At 36.0% G+C, this 21,990-nt stretch overlaps 2 protein-coding genes across 2 annotated transcripts; both read left to right on the top strand.

The window, feature by feature from the left end:
* Positions 1–1,883: 1,883 nt before the first annotated feature.
* LOC109085855 (nodal modulator 1-like) lies at positions 1,884–17,319 on the top strand. Its single transcript, XM_042758031.1, has 31 exons — positions 1,884–2,081; positions 2,597–2,686; positions 3,908–3,953; positions 4,123–4,223; positions 4,332–4,438; positions 6,113–6,185; positions 6,356–6,508; positions 6,669–6,806; positions 7,653–7,742; positions 7,963–8,068; positions 8,200–8,350; positions 8,476–8,653; positions 8,742–8,883; positions 8,972–9,103; positions 10,820–10,956; positions 11,072–11,159; positions 11,247–11,310; positions 11,459–11,554; positions 11,670–11,870; positions 12,034–12,116; positions 13,172–13,331; positions 13,545–13,671; positions 13,775–13,888; positions 14,087–14,214; positions 14,599–14,740; positions 14,850–14,933; positions 15,036–15,146; positions 15,235–15,336; positions 15,523–15,642; positions 16,208–16,300; positions 16,416–17,319. The coding sequence occupies exons 1-31, from the start codon at positions 1,944–1,946 to the stop codon at positions 16,545–16,547; spliced, it is 3,627 nt and encodes a 1,208-aa protein (XP_042613965.1). The 5' UTR covers positions 1,884–1,943; the 3' UTR covers positions 16,548–17,319.
* Positions 17,320–18,778: 1,459 nt separating this feature from the next.
* On the top strand, positions 18,779–21,838 carry LOC109085846 (proteasome subunit beta type-3). Its single transcript, XM_019100347.2, has 6 exons — positions 18,779–18,962; positions 19,707–19,891; positions 19,985–20,092; positions 21,083–21,260; positions 21,369–21,463; positions 21,664–21,838. The coding sequence occupies exons 1-6, from the start codon at positions 18,960–18,962 to the stop codon at positions 21,710–21,712; spliced, it is 618 nt and encodes a 205-aa protein (XP_018955892.1). The 5' UTR covers positions 18,779–18,959; the 3' UTR covers positions 21,713–21,838.
* The last annotated feature ends 152 nt before the right edge of the window (positions 21,839–21,990 follow it).

The following is a 21,990-nucleotide window of genomic DNA, read 5'->3' as shown; positions in this document are numbered from 1 at the left end:
TATGCAGGATCCCGTAGACGAGGAGGCTGCATAAATTTGTAGGGTTTTTTATTTATTTATTTTTTTTGCCATATCCACATGCATATTGATTTGAACGGTAGTATTTTAAATGGTAGTTTTCTTTAAAACATTGGAGATGCACAGCACATTAGTAAGGCCGCTGTATGCAGACGGAAAGTGTACGTCACTCTCACAGTCTTTCTGATAATTTTTTACCTGGACACAAATCTGTCAAAGAGGAGTTTCACTGGACTGTAGGTCAGCGTTGTAGAAATCTGTAAAAATGAGGCTAATCTGAAAAATGATGTTCACTTGGCAACATCTTGCTGCAACCTCTGGAAGTAATCCAATAATTAGAATTGTCTTCAAGATTTCCAGTGTGGTTGGATGACATATATCCATCATCGCACCTTCTGCACCTTCAGCAGTCTTTTTCCTTTTGAATTTTAAAATTCTTCTACTTGACCATCTTCTCTTCATCTGTCAGTGCTGGTGCAGGTTCTCCCCCCATTTCGCAAGCCTCTGCCTTCATGCTGTCGACTGAGTTCAAGTCAGTTGTTATTTTCAATACTCTAATTAAAAAATGTAACAGGTTTGATTAGAGAATATTTAATACCTTTATGCAAAAAGAGCCATAAACTATGTGGAAAAACATGCTGCGCATTTTAATAGACACTGAATGATATTTAATGTCAAATGATTGTAGTCATAGCCTACACCCATGAACCTTTTATGCTTTAAGCTTTACCTTGATTGAATTGTGTTTTTATAATTCAATTTTAGATGCTCCTACAATCTTGTTTTTTTATTTTTTTTTTATTTTTTTTGTCTCAGGATTACCATTAAAATGAATATTTGTTCAATAATTTAACAGTTTTCACCTCTGATATTATAATAGTGATTAAGAATTAAAGTTATTTATTGACAGTCAACCTACTCAGAGTGGATTAAACTCACAACTTAGCTGTTCTAAAACTGAAAACTTAGAGTTTCCCATCATAGGGTAAGTCAACTCAGAGTTCAAGGTTAAACTCAGAGTTGCATGAACCTCCTTATTGAAACATGTCCCTGTTTTAAAACACCCAATCACAAAATATTTTAGTCTTTGCATGACAGATTTGCTTTTATACTTCTCATTTCTGTTAAGTTGATTTCCCAGACTTTTGTGTCTTCTAAGTGGTTGCTGAGATCACAACAAGGTGTGTTTTGCTCCAGCCCTGCTCCAACACACATACCATGTAGGCTAGTTTTCATATATGCCTGAAGGACTTGATTAGTTGGATCAGGTGTGTTTAATTAGGGTTGAATCTAAACTCTGCAGGGCTCCGGCCCTCCAGGAATTGAGTTTAACACCCCTGGTTTAGGGCCTCTTGTTTTGTTGCTCGTGCTCTTTGTTCTTCATCAACATCCAATTGCACCACCTACTGTTGATGTTTGTAGCAGCAGTGGAGCTTTTGGCTTTAAGTGAACTTAATTTTTAAAATGCGAATATTTATCATTGAATTTTTAATGATGACAATTTATGTGAAATGCATGCACTTGTTTTAATATGCAAATTGTGGAATTGCAGCCCTCGCCCCATCTTTTCCCAAAATAGACAAATAAAATAGAATTTATCAGGATATATTCACATTATTATTAGTTTTAAGATATCATGCGATTTGTCTGAGAAATATTGTTTACCATTCCATTCCAAATTAGAATTGAAACAAAGTTCTAAAAAAATAAATAATAATAATAATCTTTGTTTAATTGTTTAATTAACCTCAATTCGCAGGTTTTCGAGTTCCGCTCTTGAAACAGCCAATGAAAACAAAGAATATAGACACTGGTCGTGACTGACCAATAGGAAAGAACTAAAAATGATTTGCCATTAGAATGATTGGCTGAAGTCATCTGAACCATGTGCACCGTACGTCAGTACGCTACACCAGCGCTGCGCGATGGGTGGAATTAAGGAGCTAGCGATTCTTATTCTATCTTTTTTGTATGTGATATTTGTGAATGGCACTGATGACATTTTGGTTGGCTGCGGGGGTTTTGTCAAGTCAGATGTGGAAATTAATTACTCTGTCATTGAGGTAAGAAGACTTGAGAGTTCTGGTTTAAAAATGATTAAATTTTTGCATGACGTTCCGGAAATGAACTGATGCTCTGATATATATATAATCTGCCGTCCTAAACAGGGTTGGTTATTGGTTGTAGATCGCACGATCTGTTGAGCATGACAGCTGCCTCCTAACCAACTGTCCAACATTGTCAGCAAAACACATGATTTGTCCAAGCATGCTTAATATTGTTATTATCACAGATCTGCCTGGGTTAATTAGCGTTGCCTCACTCAAGTTAATCACTGAAACTATCTGAATTAATTGCTTACAGTCAGACGAGCAGTCCATGTAGTATCATTGTGCTATTACATATGTGTAATAATGTACATACGCACATTATTATAGTTTTATTTAGTTATTTTTAAGATCAGATACTCTACGTTGTATTTAGTGATAATTCACTGAGATATGTTAATACGATAACATTGTCAAAAACAAAATTAGTTTAAGATGAGTTTATTTTACTACGTGTGTGTTCTTTACAGATCAAGCTGTACACTAAGCAAGGCTCTCTGAAATATCAGACTGACTGTGCACCTATCAATGGTTACTTCATGATCCCTCTCTATGACAAGGTACTGTAACCCAGGAGTGCATGGGCTGTCAGATATCCAAGGTCATTTTAGAATGTCTTGTAGCATTTGTTCTGAATCATAAGGAAGTGTTTTTTTAAGACCTTTCACCACTAGGTAGCTTCACTTGTAGTAGGGGCTACACAGTATAGAGGAAAATTATATATACTGGCATCTTTTACGATTTTAAGCCTGTTCCTTCAGGGTAAAGAACCAAGCAAAATGACCTTCTGTAAAAAGTATAATCTAACATTAATGGCAATCAAATGGTGAAGAACAGGCTTAATTTACAGTGCAAAATGATATCAACAACATCAGTGTACACAAATTATGGGGAGGGTCAATTCTGGTTTCTAGTTTACTGTTTTTCTGGTTTTACAAATCTATTCCACTTTTTATCTTTAACATTACTTCCCTCACTACTGTTCATATGGCTTATTTATAATTGTTTCAAATTAATCTTAAAAAGTAGGCCCTATGAACAAAGGCTAGACTCTATGATTGCAACTAAAACTATTTTGATAATCAGTTAATCTGTACATTATTTCTTTGATAAATCAATTAATCAGATAAAGGCATGATTTTATATTCTGTACTTAATTGGCAGAACATGTTTATACTATCTATCCATGGGTTCTCCGCCAAACAATGCACAGATTAAAGGCTATAAAAACTAATATAAATGTTTCTAATTGTTTTGCTGCTCTTTTCATCTCCATAAACTTTCTGGGTTCCTGCATTAAAATCAAATTGCATATCACAGCCCTTATGAGTTCATTTGGAATCACAAAATTGTATATATTGTACAGCCCTAATATGCAGAATGGTGAAGATTTCCAAGGGGAGTTTAAACTAATCACATATTGGCATAGGACTCGCAAATTGCTGCAAGCTTTCTCTGTTGGTGTAAATTGGAGCGAAATTCATCTTTGACATGCCCATCTATTTTTAACTGGAACAGGAGACAAGTAGGCTGAGGGATCTTACAATGCAGTATTTCACCCTTAAACCAGCAGCTTAACCTTAATTCACATCATCAGAGAGGCAGTTTCCAGCCTCAATGACTTACTGTAGATGAATGTCACAGTGTCAGTATATACATATGGCCCACAATAGATTCTAGTAATTTTAATGAAATTAGTGAGTCATGCTATCGTTTGTAAAAAATTTAGCCTGGTGGTCTCTGTGTGTGTTTGTGTTAATAGGGATTACAATCTTTTACAGGGTGATTTTGTTATAAAGATAGAACCACCATCAGGATGGAGCTTTGGTAAGAAATGATTTCACATATCAAGTGGTGGTTATATCATGCAATAAAATCATGAAGGATTCAATTTCAGAGTCCTTGTATAATCTTTAATCTGCTCTTGATCAATCCAGGGTTCACTAAGGTGAACTCACTATTCACCTGTGTTGTGTTATACATTATCTGTATGCAGAACCAGAAACTGTGGACCTACATGTGGATGGAATTACAGACATCTGCACTAAAGAACAAGACATCAACTTTGTTTTTACTGGGTTTTCAGTCCTGGGAACTGTAAGTTTTTAAATGTTATACACCTGACTTATTAACTCATTATTAACCAATTTATTGGTAAGGTAAAAAAATTTTTAAAAAATCTGATAATTTTCTTCACTCATTTAGGTCTTGAGTAAAGGCCATTTATTGGGGCCTGCAGGGGTTGAAGTAAGTTTGAGAAAAGCAGGAGAAGATGATGTCCTTCAGAGTGTCCTCACACAAGCTGGAGGCCAGTGAGTAGATATTGTGTAGTGGTCAAGATAGACTTTGAGCATGCAAAATGTCTTCAGATACTACAACTGACTGCAGCAGCATTGCAACATCACACAATGCGGAGTCATTTTTTAACAACTAAATTCAACAAGAGGTCAGTCTGTAATGTGTAGATCCTCTGTTGGTCATGTGTCAAATTCTCAAGCAAATGTATGAGTTTGAAGTGTCTGGAACACAAAGTTTTTTATTGTCATGCAAAATATTAAGTCAGATATTTATTTTGTACGTAATTGAAAAATTACCAATCAAATAAATAATCACAGTCAAAGAGATCTGAATTACACTATATAGTTCTATGAATTACATAGTTTTTTTAAGGATATCTTAATGGCTGTAGACTGTGAATTCAGATTGAATGACATTACTCCATTGGCCTATAGGTTATGATAAATAATTTTTTGAGTAACGTTATGAAATTAAATTTTTTAAATTTGCAACTATTCCTGAAATTATTAAATTAAAATTTCCATGAATTACACTGATTATTAAATTAAAGGGGTCATATGATGCGATTTAAATTTTTCCTTTCTCTGTTTTGTTTTATGAGTTGTTTGTGAATAAAGAAGATCTGTGAAGTTGCAAAGACTAAAGTCTCAAATCCAAAGAGATATTCTTTATAAAAGTTAAGAGTCAACCACGCTTACCTAAAACGACTCATTCTAATACGCCCCACATGTCTATGTCACGATGTGGGAATATTTGTGTAACACCACCCAAATGTTCATGCAAAGAAAGAAGGCGTAACTTTTATTCTCGCTGTTGCCACCGGTGCCATGTTGTGGAGATGCTGTTTCATTGTGAAAGCAAAAATACTTTGTTTGGCCTTCCAAAAGAGGACACAACTAGAAATCAGTGGGTAAGTTGTATTTACAACACTGTTCCAGAACAGTTCAACCCAAATATTCAGATGTTTGCAGTGCATTGTGAGGAGCCTACAATGGCTGTGTCTGTTTCTATAAAGTGGGGCAATTCCAACTTTGCAAGGACAGTCTGGCGCTTCTGACTCACAGTCTGTAATTACGTTTTCATATGTAAAGGATTTGCCACTGACGATTTGAACACATCTTTTCAAGTTTTGAGCAGTGTAGAGTAGCACTTGTTGTTTGTCGTTTCTCTGATCACAAATGCAGACATGGTTTTATGTTTTAGCAGCGCGATACGCAACATGTTAAAAGACAGTATAAGTCATTATAATCAGTAATTATGTCCCCACTGGATGCAAGAAATGCCTCGTTTATAATGGCTTTTATTGGTTTTGTCTTGTCGCGCTGGGACACACGGCATAACAGTTTGTTAAGGGCCGTAACATTTCCGTCACTTCGCTTTTCCAAACGATGAGCTTTGTAAAAATCGACGCGTTTCAGAAAGGCAGGGCAAGAGGAGAAACAATAATGTACATTATGTGGAAAACAATGTTTTTTTTATTTTAACCTTAAACCACATAAACACATTGCATTACACCAAATACACAAAATAATATTCTTTTTAGCAATGTCATATGACCCCTTTAAATATTAAAAACCCTAAGGGTCTGACTTTAACTATTCCCATCAAAATAATATTCAGTGTCCATAAATACCATTTAACAATTATACACAAAAACATCTTAGCCTGTTTGTGTTGATTTTTCACAGGTATACTTTCCTCAAATTGCTTCCAGGAAGTTATGACATCACTGCCTCCCATGCATCATGGACCATGGAGCAGGTACATAGTACAAACTGTCTTGCTGACAAAACATATTTCTTAATGTGTTCATGCCACTACAGTTATGTTTGTTCATGCATTACATTTGTCTAAGCATTTAATTTAAATATAAATGCAGTTGTTTTTTTTTTCCCTAAGAAAACTTGGTTCACTATTTTGTTCCCTCACAGAGCTCAACCACTGTGGTTGTGACAAATGAAAATGCCCCCGCCGCAGCTCCTCTTGTGGTAAAGGGCTATGATGTCTCTGGAGAGGTTCAGAGTGATAGTGAACCCATGAAAGGCGTCAGCTTCCTCCTTTACTCTGCCAGTGTAACACAGGAGGTAAAAGGTTTTATTAGATTCATAGCCTGACCACAAAAACATGGTCCACACAAAATAACTTTGAATGAATGCTATTCCATAATTTGATAATGTCTTCTAATGTGCACAAACTCATCATCTGCCATCCAGTAGACTTTAAACTAATTTATTATTTATTCAGGATATCAGTGGCTGCAGTGTGGCTCCTGTGGATGGGGCTTTAATCGGCGACCCCTCCCTTGTGTATTTGTGCAGTTCCCAGTCTCTTGAGGATGGCACTTTCTCGTTCCCCTGCCTTCGCAGTGGTGAATACACTGTGGTAAGAATTTATTGTCACCAACCTTCATATTATTTGATCATGCCTGCTTATATGATACGTAGAATTTCACAATGAAATAAAATATGGTGTCTTATTGTCAGAAGAACATTATTGTTGAAGGTTCAAATTGTGCGAGGAAAAGAATAACAAGCTGGCTCTGTAAACTGGCTTGACAGACAAAGACAGCAGTGTCATTTTGGTCATTTTTTCATCTTAGAATTCTACATAATGCAAAGAAACTGATTAATTCATGATTTTATTTTCTCTCTCCTTGATTATTGAAATCTGAATTGTTTAAGATGTGTATTGATAGACCTCAGTTGATACAAAATTCTACAGAATGCTTCAGGTTCAGAAATGGAGATGACATTACATCAGTTTTATGTAATTTTCATGGATTGCCCATTCATTGATTGATTTTTAAAGTTCTTCAACTGATTTTTAAAGCACCAAATGACTTGGCACATTCATATGTTTTTGACTGTCTATCAAGATATGTTCTAAATTATGCTTATGTTCCTAATTATTAAGGCCTTCTAATGCTGCTCTTTTGGCACACTGCAATATGATGGAATGATGGTTAGATTACATATTTGTGTGGATCATATGACCTGTCGTACATACAAATTCCAATTCCGATTATTCCAATTAAATTAAATTTTTGGGGGTACATGTAAAGTGATATTTCCTTATGGTACATTAAAGCAAAAAAAATACATATTTTTTGGTAAAAAATTGAATGTTCATTTAATGTTAATTTCATCCATCTCGTGCAGCCTTATTTATGATGTAAAGATAAAGCACAGATGTCAGTCATTTTTAAACTTGTCTCTTCTTGAATTGTAGGTCCCATATTACAGAGGAGAGAGAATCACTTTTGACGTTGCTCCTTCTCGTATGGATTTCAAAGTAGAACACAGCAGTTTAATGTTGGAGGTGAGTTTCTCATTTCTCTGACTTGTTCTCACAGATTTGGAGACATAAATTAACTAATTAATTGACAATTTGGGTTGGACACTATTATAATAATTTTTTATTATAAACATTATTATAAACATTTTAATGTTTCAAATGGACATTAAACCATTATTAGGGGGAATTTTTTTTTTAAAATAATGTATAAAACGGTCTTTCTTCTTTTTTTTTTGTCTCTCAGCCAATATTCCGGGTCATGGGATTCTCAGTGATGGGCAGAGTTCTGAATAGCCCCAATGGAGAGGGTGTTGCAGATGCTGTAGTAACACTTAACAACCAAATTAAAGGTAACTGTGTTGATACACATCAGTAAAATTAACATAATTAGGCATATTAAGGTATATCCTAAGTACTCCACAATCCACGCATAATTAACAAATTTATGGTAAATTAACACATTGCATTCATATATTCACAGTGGAGACTAAAGAAGATGGTTCATTTCGTTTGGAGAATATGACCACAGGCACTTACACCATCAACACACGCAAGGAGCTGATGTTCTTTGAGCCAGTCACTGTGAAGATTGCTCCCAGCACCCCTCAGCTGCCAGACATCATTACTGCAGGGTGAGTATCCAGGCAAGAATCATCCTCAGAAAGCTGTGTTCAGAGGACAAACAAAGACTTTAGGTCTCGGCCCTCTATATTTAGGGGTCCAATCTGAAATCTCTGCCCCACTTTGTCATTTTCAGGTTTAGCGTGTGTGGTCACATCTCAGTCACCCGTCTTCCTGAGACAGTAAAACAGCTCGGGCACTACAAAGTTACGCTCTCGGCTCAGGGACAGGATCAGGGCTTTTTCCGCACTGTCGAAAGTGACAGTCATGGAGCGTTCTGCTTTCAAGTTAAACCAGGAGACTACAGTGTACAGGTAATGAGATTAATGAGATGTTGTGACTCAGCATGACTTTAAAGTTAGCGTAATTGTATGTTAATTTAGATTGTTGTGTGCTGCACAGGTGACCCTCCCTGAAAGTGATGTGAAGGCGGGGCTTACTCTTCAGCCATACTCTCTCGATATCTCACTTGTGGATCGTCCTATCACTGACCTTCTCTTCACTCAGTTCATAGCATCTGTTTCTGGCTCCGTGTCCTGTCTTGGTGAGCTGGTTTTTCATGTCCGCTGTCAAATTCAATTAGATAAATGTGTTTTCTGTCTTTGGCTCAAGTGATTGAATTGTCCCATCAGTGGCATGTGGAGATCTGACAGTCACTCTTCAGCCTGTAAGCAGACAGGGAGAGAGGCAGAACCTCCAGTTGTCTGGTAGCAGTGAAACTCTAAGCTTTACTTTCAGTAATGTCTTACCCGGAAAGTACAAAGGTAAGCACTGTTTTGAAATGTTTTGATTTTAATGAGCAATAGAGATGGTTATCATTAAGGTATTAAATACCTAAAATACCATTCAAAAGTTTGCAGTCAAATGTATATTTTTATTCAGCAAGGATTAATTAAATTTATTTTAAAAAAAAGTGACACTAAAGACGTTCAGATTTACAAATTGTAAAAAATTTCTAATTAAAATAAATACTATTCATTTTTAACTTTTTATTCATCAAAGAATCCTGAAAAAAAGTATAAGTTTTTTGTCATTAATGTTTTTTTTAAGAACTTTTTTTTTATGTTATGATAATGCATTATATTTATTGAGGGCATTTTCTGATTATTAGAATGATTTCTGAATGAGCATGTGACACTGAAGACTGAAAAAAAGATCTTACCAACCCCAAACCTTTGAACGATAGTTAAAATCAGTATTTGTTTTGGAGTTGTTGCTGTCGTTGTTGTGTGCGTGTGTGTAATCAATTAATTTATTTATTTATTTATAATTTTTTCTCAAATTGAACCCATCTATAAATCTATGATGTATTTTAATAGATGAAAAAGTAAGAACATTTAAGTGATAGTTCACCCAAAAATGAAAATTACCACATTATCAGTGTTGGGCAAGTTACTCTGAAATGTAATCAAATTACTAACTAATGATTAATCCTTTTAAAAGTAATCATGTTACTGTTCTGTTTACTTTATTTCAAAAGTAATTCGTAATTAGTTACATTGCTAGTTACGTGTTTTTCTCCATGAAATTTATTGAATCCAAGCATACAGGATTCCGATAAATATTTGTGTGTGTGTGTGTGTGTTTGTGTGTGTAAAGAATCTTTCATAATGTCTACAATTCGTGTTATAATGAGAGGATTCATGAGCACGCAAATTTCAGCACTACATTGCTCAAAGCTGCAAACACGTGTTATAGCCTAAATACGTCCAATAAAGTGCATCCATCCATCATAAAAAGTGCTCCACACAGCCCTGGGGGTTAATAAAGGCCTTCTGAAGAGAATGGATGCATTTGTTTAAGAAAAATATCCATAATTAAAACTTTATAAACCGTAATCTCTAGTTTATGTCTGTTGTATGCACGTTTTGTACCTCTAATTCATTACCGGGGTTTTGTTTTGTTCTCTCCTCTGCGCGTTCACATTCGTCACTTCTCATTGGAGCTTACGCTACGCCTACGTCCTCCACTGGAACTCAACTCGTGATCGTGCACATGACAGTTAGTGGAAGCTAGAGATTATGGTTTATAAAGTTTTAAATATGGATATTTTTCTTACACAAAAGCCTTTACTACCCCCCCATTTTTCATATTTATGTCATATTTACCTAGGATGGCTTGAGGGTGAGTAAATCATGGGGTAATTTTCATTTTTGGGTGAACTATCCCTTTAAGAATCGAACACATTGCTATTGTAATATTACTATTGTATAGTAACAAGATTGGATATTATTATAATCATGATTATTCAATTTTAATTAGCAATAATATCTTTTAATTATTTGTAACTACAAATATAGCAAAATGATAATGTTGGATTTTACATATTGTATTTAATGTGATTTGTTTATTATAATGCTGAAAGTTAAATAAATTGCGATATATTGTAAACTAAGTGTATTATGATTTTTGGGCCAAATTGTGTAGTATAGACATTCAGATTAAAGAATAAAAAAAATAACAACCTCTGGTTATCACAGTGTCTATCACCCAAGAAGAGTGGTGCTGGAAGCAGAAGTTAGTGGAGATCGATGTACTTGACTCATACGTGGAGGGAGTGGAGTTCAGACAAACCGGATATTTGCTGCGCTGCTCACTGTCCCATGCCATTACTCTGGTAAGACCTGAAAACATTCAATATTTAAAGAACACTGAACACATAGTTGTCACAATCAGCTGTTACAAGCCTAAAATAGTAATGCTGATGATGCCATATTTGTCCAAAATTGTAGGAATTTTTCCAAGATGGCAGCTCACCAGAGAACGTTGGCATTTACAATCTGTCCAAAGGAGTCAATCGCTTCTGTCTGTCCAAGCCGGGTGAGCTAGCCTTTTCTGTTTCATTAAGTCCATAAGTTCATTAAGTCCATAAAGCCTGAAGTGCTTAACATATTTCTTTTTATTCAGGTCTTTATAAAGTGACTCCACGTTCCTGTCACCAGTTTGAACAAGATTACTACACCTACAACACGTATGTAACTGCCGGTGCCAAGCATTTCATTAAAATCAAAGTGGCTGCCACAGCTTTCTACCTTTTGTTCTGATGCTTTTGCAGTATTTGCATGTTGTGTAAAATGGTTGAATGAAATGGGGCAAAAAAAATTGCCCTTATTCCTTAGGTCGGCCCCAAGCATTTTAACCCTGACTGCTGTTAGACACCATATGACGGGACTCATTACCACTGATAAGATGCTGGATGTCACTGTCACCATCAAGTGAGTGAGAGGAAGCATTATAACGGGTTTCTAAAAGAGTAATGCATATCTGCTTTGTTTTGTGTTCTGGCTGTTGCCTTCCATACACCTGGTGGTATCTGTTTCATTTTGGCAGATCTTCCATTGAGAGTGAGCCTGCTTTGGTTCTGGGGCCCCTGCGCTCAAATGAGGAGCAGCGATGGGAGCAGCAGCTTCTGGAAATAGCTGCCCGTAAGAAGGAGAGGGAAGAAAGAGGAGCCGAGAACAGCCCCCCTGTGGAAGAGAAACCAGATGAACTCCATGAGCCTTTCCACTATGAATTCTCCTACTGGGCACGGTAGGATCTTCAGAGAATGTTTGCAAGCATTTTCCTCTTCTGTATGTGTTAGGAAAAAATATTGTCAAAGCATGTGCAAAGAACATTTATCACATTGTCTCTTCCTACCAGTCACAAATTTCATGATCTTAATTTTATATCTTGGATGTGTTGGCTATTTCAGGGCTGGGGAGAAGATCACAGTCACACCTTCATCCAAAGAATTTCTGTTTTACCCTCCTGAAGTAGAGGCTACAATCACTGGAGGTTAGAGTGCAATTTTATTTTATACTAATGGATGCATGTTGTGTCTTTTCACAACAAATATGGAACAAATTGCAGACAACGTCTATTCATACAAAGAACAAAACTGATATTTATCAAGCTATATCGAAAGGAAATCCACAATGACACTTACCAACAACCAAATTCACGCAGTTGATTCATATCAATATTTATTTATTTATTTTTAAAAAAGTACCTTTAGGGGTACAACACCTAGTCACTGGGCCAAGTACCCTTATCGGAATAACTTTATATCTTATGTAGCCCTAAAAGGCACATACTAGATTAACTAACCTAGTTAACCTAGTCAAACTCAAGACTCATTGGCCTTGGCTCATTTTCATTTTTAACATATATCAGACATATACCCCCCCACACATATTTATATTACATACAGGATGTTCGGGTCCTCTGGCTAATAAAAGTGTGGAATTTATAGGTCCTGTGTACCTTCACTTTGTTCTCCTCTTGTCTGGGCCTGCTATTAGGGTATTTGTGTTTGTTTTTATGTTTCCACCAGACCCACGAACACTGGCTGAGTAACAAAAATATGAACACCACAAAAGGGTTAAGGATAACTTTTTTTTGACAGTATATTTTTTATTTTAGCTAGTCTGCTGAATACCAATCAGAAACCGATCTTCAAGAGATATGAAGCAAATAAATAAATGATGAATTTAATTCTTCAGAGAGTGAAACAATGCAAAGCCACAAACCTTTAATTAGCTGGTTCAGGATACATTTAGAACTGAACTCTGTAGGAAGGTGACCCTCCAGAAGAGAACCGGACACACCTGATGTAGACCAAGGCAAAGTATCCACCTCATTTTTTACATAAAAGGCACGCGCTGCCATTTGTAACTTGAATGTGCCAGACTTCCAGTTACTTTTAACTGTACAAAACAGCTTGTTATGCTGCTTGATATTACCAACTGGTATTTCTTATGATATTATTTTAATATATTGTCTTAATTATAAGCACACAGTCTTACCCCAGTTTATATTGAAATCTGATATACAACGATTTGTTCTAATAGAGAACTGCCCAGGACAAATGGTGGAGATCGCGGGCCGGGCAGGGCTGTTCCTCACAGGGCAGGTGTCACCTACCCTGGAGGGTGTGGAAATCTCCATTAAGGAGAGAGGAGCTACAACCCCTCTCATTACAGTTCTCACGGATGAAACCGGAACCTACAGGTTATCTCATTTGTGCACAAACAGACTGCAGTCATTTATTTAAAAGCTCTCTTATCTATGTATTTAATAATGCAAGGTTTATAAATATGACAGCATGAATGACTGTTGGCCTATTTAGAAGTAAAATGCAGTACTTATGGCTGAAATCTTAGATGCTCTCTAGCATTCTAAACAAATAAAATGAATATTCCTTTTTTTCCTCTTTAAAACCAGTGTTGGACCCCTACATAGTGACTCTCTGTATGACATCAGTGCCAGTAAAGAGGGCTTTGTCCTGACTCCAGTGGAGGGAAACACAGGAGACTTCAAGGCATTTGCCCTGGCAGGCGTCACTTTTGAGGTTAATGTCAAATTAACTTTATTATCACATCTCATCAAGTATTTTTATTTCTAAGACTAAAATGGTTCATTTGGTTAAACTTTTTTTTTCTCTTGCCCCTCAGATAAAGGCAGAGGATGGTGTTTCTCTCTCTGGGGTTCTGCTGTCTCTCAGTGGGGCCAACTTCCGCTCAAACATGCTCTCTCAGGACACTGGCCTCCTCACCTTCAACAACCTGGTACTGTGTTCTCAGGCCCATAGTTACTATGATCATCTTTTTGATGTATTAAGCACATTTGTCTTAAAGGTATAGCTTATGCTATATGATATTGTTCCGTAGGACATGAAGGAAGATTTTTTGAAAACTTTTTAATATTTCTTGTCCATATAATAAAATGCCTAGAGATTGTCTTAAATCCTCCTCCCCCCATCTCAGAGTCCTGGCCAGTACTATTTCAAGCCCATGATGAAGGAGTTCCGCTTTGAGCCCTCAGCACAAATGATCACAGTAGAAGAAGGACAGGTTCTCCATATTCCTATAACTGGCTTCAAAACAGCTTACAGGTCAGCAACACACAGCATGTCAGAATATGCACTGCCAGTTAAAATTTTAATATATTTTATGTAATTTATTCCTATGATAGCAGAGCTAAATTTTCATCAACCATTACTCTAGTCTTCAGTGTCATGCAATCCTTCAGGAATCATTCTAATATAACTTTTATTCTTCTTATCAATATTGATAACAGTTGTGCTGCTTAATATATTTGTAGAAAACATTTTTTCAGGATTTTATTGGTTTTGGGGCGGGGGTGAATAGAAAGTTTAAACATTATAAATGGCTTTACTGTCACTTTCAAACAATTTATTTAAAAAATTATATAAATCAAAACATGCACTGTCCATTGTGGGGTAAATTTTCTGTTTGTGTGTTTTTATGCGTCTCAGCTGCTATGGAACAGTGCAGTCAATAGGAGGCGACGCGGAGCAGGGTGTCGCTGTGGAGGCATTGGGGCAGGGAGAGTGCGGCGTGTACAGTGAGGACACGGTTACTGACGAAGAGGGCCGCTTTAGACTCCGAGGCTTGCGGGTGAGACTTCACAAGAGAAAACTATTAGACCAGCAATATGAAAAGTGCACAAGAACATACGTTTTAAGATCCTAAACAAAGCTTGTCTTTCCTTCATAATCAATCTCAGCCGGGGTGTAACTACAACATTCAGCTGAGAGGAGAGGGAAATGATCACATTGAGAGAGCATTACCGCCACACAAAACCATCAAGGTGAGCATTAAAGTTTTATTTGCCTTATTGTTTTTTTTTTGTTTTTTTTACACATTTTATTTGAAGTTTCTATTCATGTATTTATTTTTTGGATGGTTTTAGGTGGGCGACACTGATATTGAAGGAATAAACATAATCGCCTTCAGACAGATCAATCAGTTTGATCTGAGTGGCAATGTCATCACTTCCTCTGAGCATCTTCCCACTCTCTGGGTAGGTGCAGTAACTTATGTACTCCTTTGAACTGGTTTCTCATATTTGATGAAATCTTGAAGTCATTGTTGTTCTTCCTTCTCTAAAGGTGAAGCTCTGCAAAAGTGACAACCTTGACAATCCCATTCAGAGTGTGTCTCTTGGCCAGTCCATGTTCTTCCACTTTGCCCCCCTGCCACGTGATGGAGAGGTAGACCCATGCTTATCACCTCTATATTCCAGTTAAATTTTCTCTTTTCCCCTAAACAACTCCTATTTTTATAATCTGTTTTACAATATTCATATTAATCTGCCAGTACTAAGATTTTTAAGTACATCTTAAAATGGGTGGTCAGATATTTTCATTTATTAATTAAATGTCATTTTCTTCTTGCAGAGCTATGTGTTGATTCTGCACACATCACTTTCTCAATCCCAGTATGACTTCAAACTCCCACAAGTCTCGTTCACGTCTTCTGGTTACCACAAACATGTAACACTAACCTTTAACCCTAACGTAAGAACCTTTTCACACAAAACATACATTCTTTTTTTTTTCTTTGTCCAGTGATCAAATTGTGCTGACCAGTACATTGGCGTTTGTTTAGCATTTGGTGTGAACGGATCTAAATTCTGCATTCAGAAAGCTGTTCATGAGTATGACTTTCATATAAAATTAAGCTGTGATATTCTCAAGACAATTCACATGTATTTATATACTGTAGCACTTCATACAATACAGATTATGACAAAGCAGTTGCGCAGTAACAAACAGGAAAATAACAGTGTTAATGTTGCAGAATTCAGCATTTAACAATGGTGTCATTATTCAGTTCAGTGTTGATTCGGTTCGATAACAGTGTCAGTGTTGCAAAGTTCATAAATTATGAAACAAGATTAATTCAGCTATAAAGCAGCTCTACAGAAGGTAACAGTTATGTTTATCCAGCTCAATTTAGTTGATGCAATCAATAGTGTCAGTGCAGCTGAATACATTGAAAATATTACTGATTATTAATTATTGTCTTTTAAAGCCCAAGCTCTGAGATTTAATTTGAATGAATTTGTTTGGCTTTCCACAGAGGAAAATACCAGATCAAGATGTTGCCCAGGGATCTTTCATCGCCCTTCCTCTGACATTACTGCTGTTGCTTGCTGTCTATAATCATGAGCGGGTACCTATTGCTTTTTTATTTGAAAATAGTTGAAAGCCACTTAGAGATTATTGACATTTATAATAGCTGCAGTTCATAAGACATTATGTAGATAATGATATTGTGTCTTTCCCAGGTGATCCCTCTTCTTCTGCAGCTGGTCAGTCAGATCCAGGGTGTTCGAGGACTCGCTCAGACAAGCGGGGATGGACTCCCTGTGGATGAAGCCAAGCGCCAATCAAAAAGGCCCAAGACAAGACGTACATGAGACCTCAGTATGTCCTAATATGAAGGCCAAGCCAGTCACTGCATTCAGATCTCACAAGCGTCCAGTGTCAGACAAGCACTTAAGACCATGTTGGTCTGATCATAAAATCTCCTATCATAAAAACAACCTCGCCTGGGGTCGGCAAAGTTTTTTGGACATATTTATTCTTGCTCCTCTTAGATGACCGAAGGTTCATTTACTGTGGTGTACTGGACACCCAGATCCTTATAATTTACAGTCCTTAGCATGTCATTGTGGCCCGGAGATTGTGTTTATTTATGTCTGTGAGAGACTGCTCAGGGAGGATGGCTGATTACTTTAAATGTGTGTGCTTTTTTTCTCTCTCTCTCTCTCTCTCTCTCTCTCTCTCTCTCTCCAGTAGTGTAAAGAGTAATATGATTCCAATAGTACCCTGAATGACTAGATTTTATTAAATCCCTACTCCAATTAAAAAAAAAAAAAAGTTATAATCAATTCAGTTTTTTAAAACTAATTGAATTTGTAGAATTATGTTGTAATTTGCGAACTTAAACACCCTTACATTTTAAAATATAGAGATTAATAAACATTGACTCACTAAATTCATTCTGTATGATTTTAGTTTCCCTCATTTGTTTAAATGCCACAAAACAGAACTAAAATTAAATTCCTTAAAAGTAACTAACTTGCTGCTACCATTTGATGGGTTCAATACATATTCATTCCACTGCATTAATTTGATAATGTGAATGGTTATAGAGAGAACAAATATAATAAAGTGTTTTTGAAATTAGTCTTCATTGTGTTTTGTAACTAAATTGTCCACTGTCATCTGATGATGTTGCAAACTACATAAAGCACATCTGATATCATATTTTTAAATGTACTTTTTTATGTGTCTGGATACTGGATCAAATATTGTGCAAATGTAGGCATTGTGACAATATTATTATTACAGGGCAGGCAGACAAAAAAAAATCACAGTAAAATAGATGCATGTGAATTATGCAATATAATTCAAAAAATTATATATAGGCCTATGTTTTATTTGGCCTTATTAGGAATAGAATATGAATTTATATTGAATTATTCTATTCGGTATGCCTGAAGTTCACATGGAAAATCAAAATTAAGAAAAAAAGACTTGACATCTGATCAAGATGTGTATGTGGGAAAACAGAATATATAAAACATTAAAAAAAAAATCTTCCCAGATTGATGAAACTGAATATATCACATTTGTTAATGCTTTTAGAGTATGAACATGAACTTGTATTCTTGTCTGATGTGTTATGAAAGAAGGACTGAGATGATACTGGTTTACTTTTATACACCGCAATTTATGAACATGTCTCTACTGTAGCAGCCATAAGCCCCAGAAGAGAGTTTAAATTAATTTTTGTAATATAAAAGGATCAGATTTTTCCTTATATTTGTTGCAGTGTAATTACAATGGCCATGCATTTACAGCATAGTTGTGTTCTTTATTACACTTTTGTTCTTGCATAAATTATTTGTACATATGCTATGGTAACCATAGTTTGCATTAAAATATTTTTGCTACAGATATTGTTACTACACAGCACTTTGATACTTGTAATGCCGTTGCTGGCATGTCCTTTCCAAAATTCAAAAGAACAATATTTTACAGCATTGATTAGACAAAAGTTGTGCTTGTTAACATTAGGTAATGCACTGTGAATTAACATGAACTAACAATAAACGATTGTATTTTCAATAACTAACATTAGCAAAGATTAATAAATATTGTAATGTATTGTTCATTGTTTCTTCGTGTTAGTTAACTAACATTAACTAATGGAACCTTATTGTGAAGTGTTACCATATAATCTAGACAGGAAAGAAAATTAAAAAGGGAAAGCTTACATAGTTAAAAGGAGGTCCTATACATTATTATGATTATTATTATGGTTTATTTTATTACTGTAACAGTGCTTGTAGTGTTATTGTGGCGTTATAGTCGATTTGGGAACTAATAACGCAGTATTAATTAACGCAGACCTCATTGATTACGTATTTGAAACCGTATCTTCAAACCGGCACACAGTGTCCCTTAATTGACAAGTGGATTCGGTCTTTCAGTGCTGCTCCACGCAGTGGTGTCGAGACAAGTCAACACCTGCAGCCATTTTACTCTCCGATGTAAAATATTCTCTACCAGCTGTTTCTCTTTTAATGCTTTTAATTCTCAATGCTTGTAATGTTACAGTAGGGGGTTTTATCCAGCAGGGGCGCTGTAGGAACCTCGGCTGGAGGAAATGACGTGAGCAGCAGGAACGACTAGCAGCGCTTGGAAGAAAGAAAGTGTGTAGTCACCGTGTGTAACCCGGTCTACAGCTTTATTTCCAGCATAACATAATCAAATCTTAAAATAGTTCTTCATATTGGTGCCTGCTTTTTACATTTGCCATCATGGTAAGTGAACACGTTTGAAGAATCAAGTGTGTTTGTTCAATGTATTCGTCTACATTAGCACTGCAGCTCATTCGCCATCTCATCTTTCCAGTCGAAATTAGTTATAAACTTATTTGTCCTAACCTACAGTTTATATTGCTTTTTAATAAGAAAATTCTTTGTTAATTAAAAGGACTCCACATGCAGAATAAGCTTAGTGTGTACCATTGAGGTGGATTCGATCATATTTAAAACGAAACTAACAGTGTTGCACTTGGATGCCTGCCTGGGCTAAATATGGCTGGTGATCACTTATGTGTAGACGTATTTTATATCATAATTTTCATAAATGCATCGGTATTAAAACGGGAATTCAGTATGAACTTTTCTTGATCAAATTTGTTATCCTTCATAAGCATTTCTGACGTGGAGATGGATAACAATCGCAAAGTGCCTTTTCATACAAAATACAATATCATAACTACCTTTTCAGTAGACTATCCCTGTTTATTGTATCTTGTTTGAATTATTTTTTTTTTTACTGTAAGTTTCTTATCCTATTCTTTTAAGTTATCTTTGTGATATATGTGTCCCCTGTTGTTAATATGTTTAATTAAAACTTTATAAATAAATAAAAAGCAATATCATGACTACATTGTAGTTTTTAAGCCTATATAATAACGTTTTGAAATATGTATTGACTGTATAGAAAAGGGTTTTTTTTTTAATCTTAAGTTTTATTGTCATATTATTTTCTGCCCATAGTCTATTATGTCATATAATGGAGGTGCCGTAATGGCAATGCGTGGAAAGGAATGTGTGGCGATAGCATCAGACCGGAGGTTTGGCATCCAGGCACAGATGGTTACAACCGACTTCCAGAAAATCTTCCCTATGGGAGACAGACTCTTCATCGGGCTGGCAGGCCTTGCCACAGATGTACAGACAGTGTAAGAATACACTGTCAGATGCATTATAATATTTGATATTAAACATAACACTTGTAATAGGTTTTAACTTTTTACCTTTCTCTCTTATTTTAGATCTCAGAGGCTGAAGTTCCGCTTGAACTTGTATGAGCTGAAAGAAGGTCGTCAGATCAAGCCGAAGACCTTCATGAGCATGGTGTCCAACCTTCTGTATGAGAGGAGGTAAAAATGCATGTCTGTACCTGCTAGTCACTGTTAATCGGCACCCAAGAGAAAACCATAGCTGGAAATGGAAGGGAATCACAACATTACAAACTTTGGTCTGAAGCAACAAAGTATTTGAAAATCAGACAAATGTACTTTACTGAACGGCATTAATAAAGAAAAGAAACTACAATCCCATGAAGCATTGCAAACTAATTAAAAACAATGGAGAAATATAAAACTATTGACTCTGTCATTCACAGTGCTTTATGGAAGTAGGTGGGTGCTAAAGTGTTCTTTTGGTATGATTAGCTTGGTTTTACCTTTCTAAATCAACTAGTCAGTGGGTTGTTATAATACTAATCAATGTGCATGCAATTTCATGGCATTCTAGAGTTCAAATTTCAAAACCATGTGACCAACAGAAGATAGAGAGGTCACAACGTGACTAAATTAGCTAAATTTAAGAGAATGCAAAATTAAAATCTGCAGGGTTGCAGTACAGTTGAGAAAAATGAATACATATTTTTACATTTTGGACGTAGTAAATGTTATGTTTAAAAAAGAGTGTGACATCATCTTGTGACCATTGCAGTGTCTGTAGCAGTTTCTTGTGTTTAAAGTCTAGTGTGACTGGCAAAATACCGGTATAAACAGTTTTAATACAGAAATCGGCAAGTCTAATGTTGACAGTACTTGTGGAACACTGTCAAAATCTAAATCAGCTAATCAGATTTTGTCAGTCATCCAACCATCCCTAGAACAGTGTTTTTCAACCCTGTTTCTGAAGCACACCAACAGTTCATATTTTGAATGACCTTGATGTCTCTACTAAGGAGCTGATTGGTTAAATCAGGTATGTTAGATTAACAAGAGTTTGGAAAATGTATACTGTTGCTGTGTTTCCAGGAACAGGGTTTTGAGACATGTTTAGCACTTTTGTCTTTCTCTGCAACATTCTCTTGCGCACTGTGTACAGAATTGCAACGTGTCATGTCCTTGTCTCAGGTTTGGGCCGTACTACATTGAGCCTGTGATTGCTGGTCTGGACCCAAAGACCTTTGAACCCTTCATCTGTTCCCTTGACCTTATTGGATGCCCAATGGTGACAGAAGACTTCGTTGTGAGTGGAACTTGCTCAGAGCAGATGTATGGCATGTGTGAGTCGCTATGGGAACCTGACATGGTAAGAAGAGAAGAACAAGACTACGTAACTGTATTGGGCCTGAAGGCTGATTTATCTGATCTTGGCCTGGTAATCTCATGGACGTGTGCTTTTGATTGTGTTCTCTAGAAACCAGAGGATTTATTTGAGACCATCTCACAGGCCATGCTGAACGCTGTTGACAGAGATGCAGTGTCTGGAATGGGAGTCGTCGTTCATGTCATGTAAATATATATTATCAGATGTCATCAACCTTTGTTATACTATGGCAATCAGTAATTCTTAACTGAATTAACTGATTTGAATCTGCACAAAATATTTTGTCAAGATTGTCATCTTTTTACTGAACTTTATGAACATTCAATGGAAGTTTAATTTTTTCTAGTTGAATTCAGTGAGCTGATTGGTGTATTTCTTTTCACAGTGAGAAGGATAAGATAACCACACGCACCCTGAAGGCCAGGATGGACTAGAGAAAAATACTACTGCTATGTTTCCTCTCCTACAACCCCATTTTTTGTACTGAAATAGAATTTGCTTTGTTACATTTGTCATCATCAAGATTGAATTGTTCAATAAACATTTATAATATTTACTCATTTGCTAGTTATGTGGTCAGAGATGTTTGTTTCCTAAATGCGTATTATAGATTTTCTTGTGAACAATTGATCCATGCATGTTTAATTGAAAGATATTTTCAGGATTTCTCCACACATTTATGGGCTGTAACTAAAAACAAAATGCCCTTTTT

Source organism: Cyprinus carpio, chromosome A6, assembly GCF_018340385.1.
Source record: "Cyprinus carpio isolate SPL01 chromosome A6, ASM1834038v1, whole genome shotgun sequence".
In the NCBI taxonomy this organism is placed as follows: Eukaryota; Metazoa; Chordata; class Actinopteri; order Cypriniformes; family Cyprinidae; genus Cyprinus; species Cyprinus carpio.
This window is presented reverse-complemented; position numbering and strand designations above follow the sequence as displayed.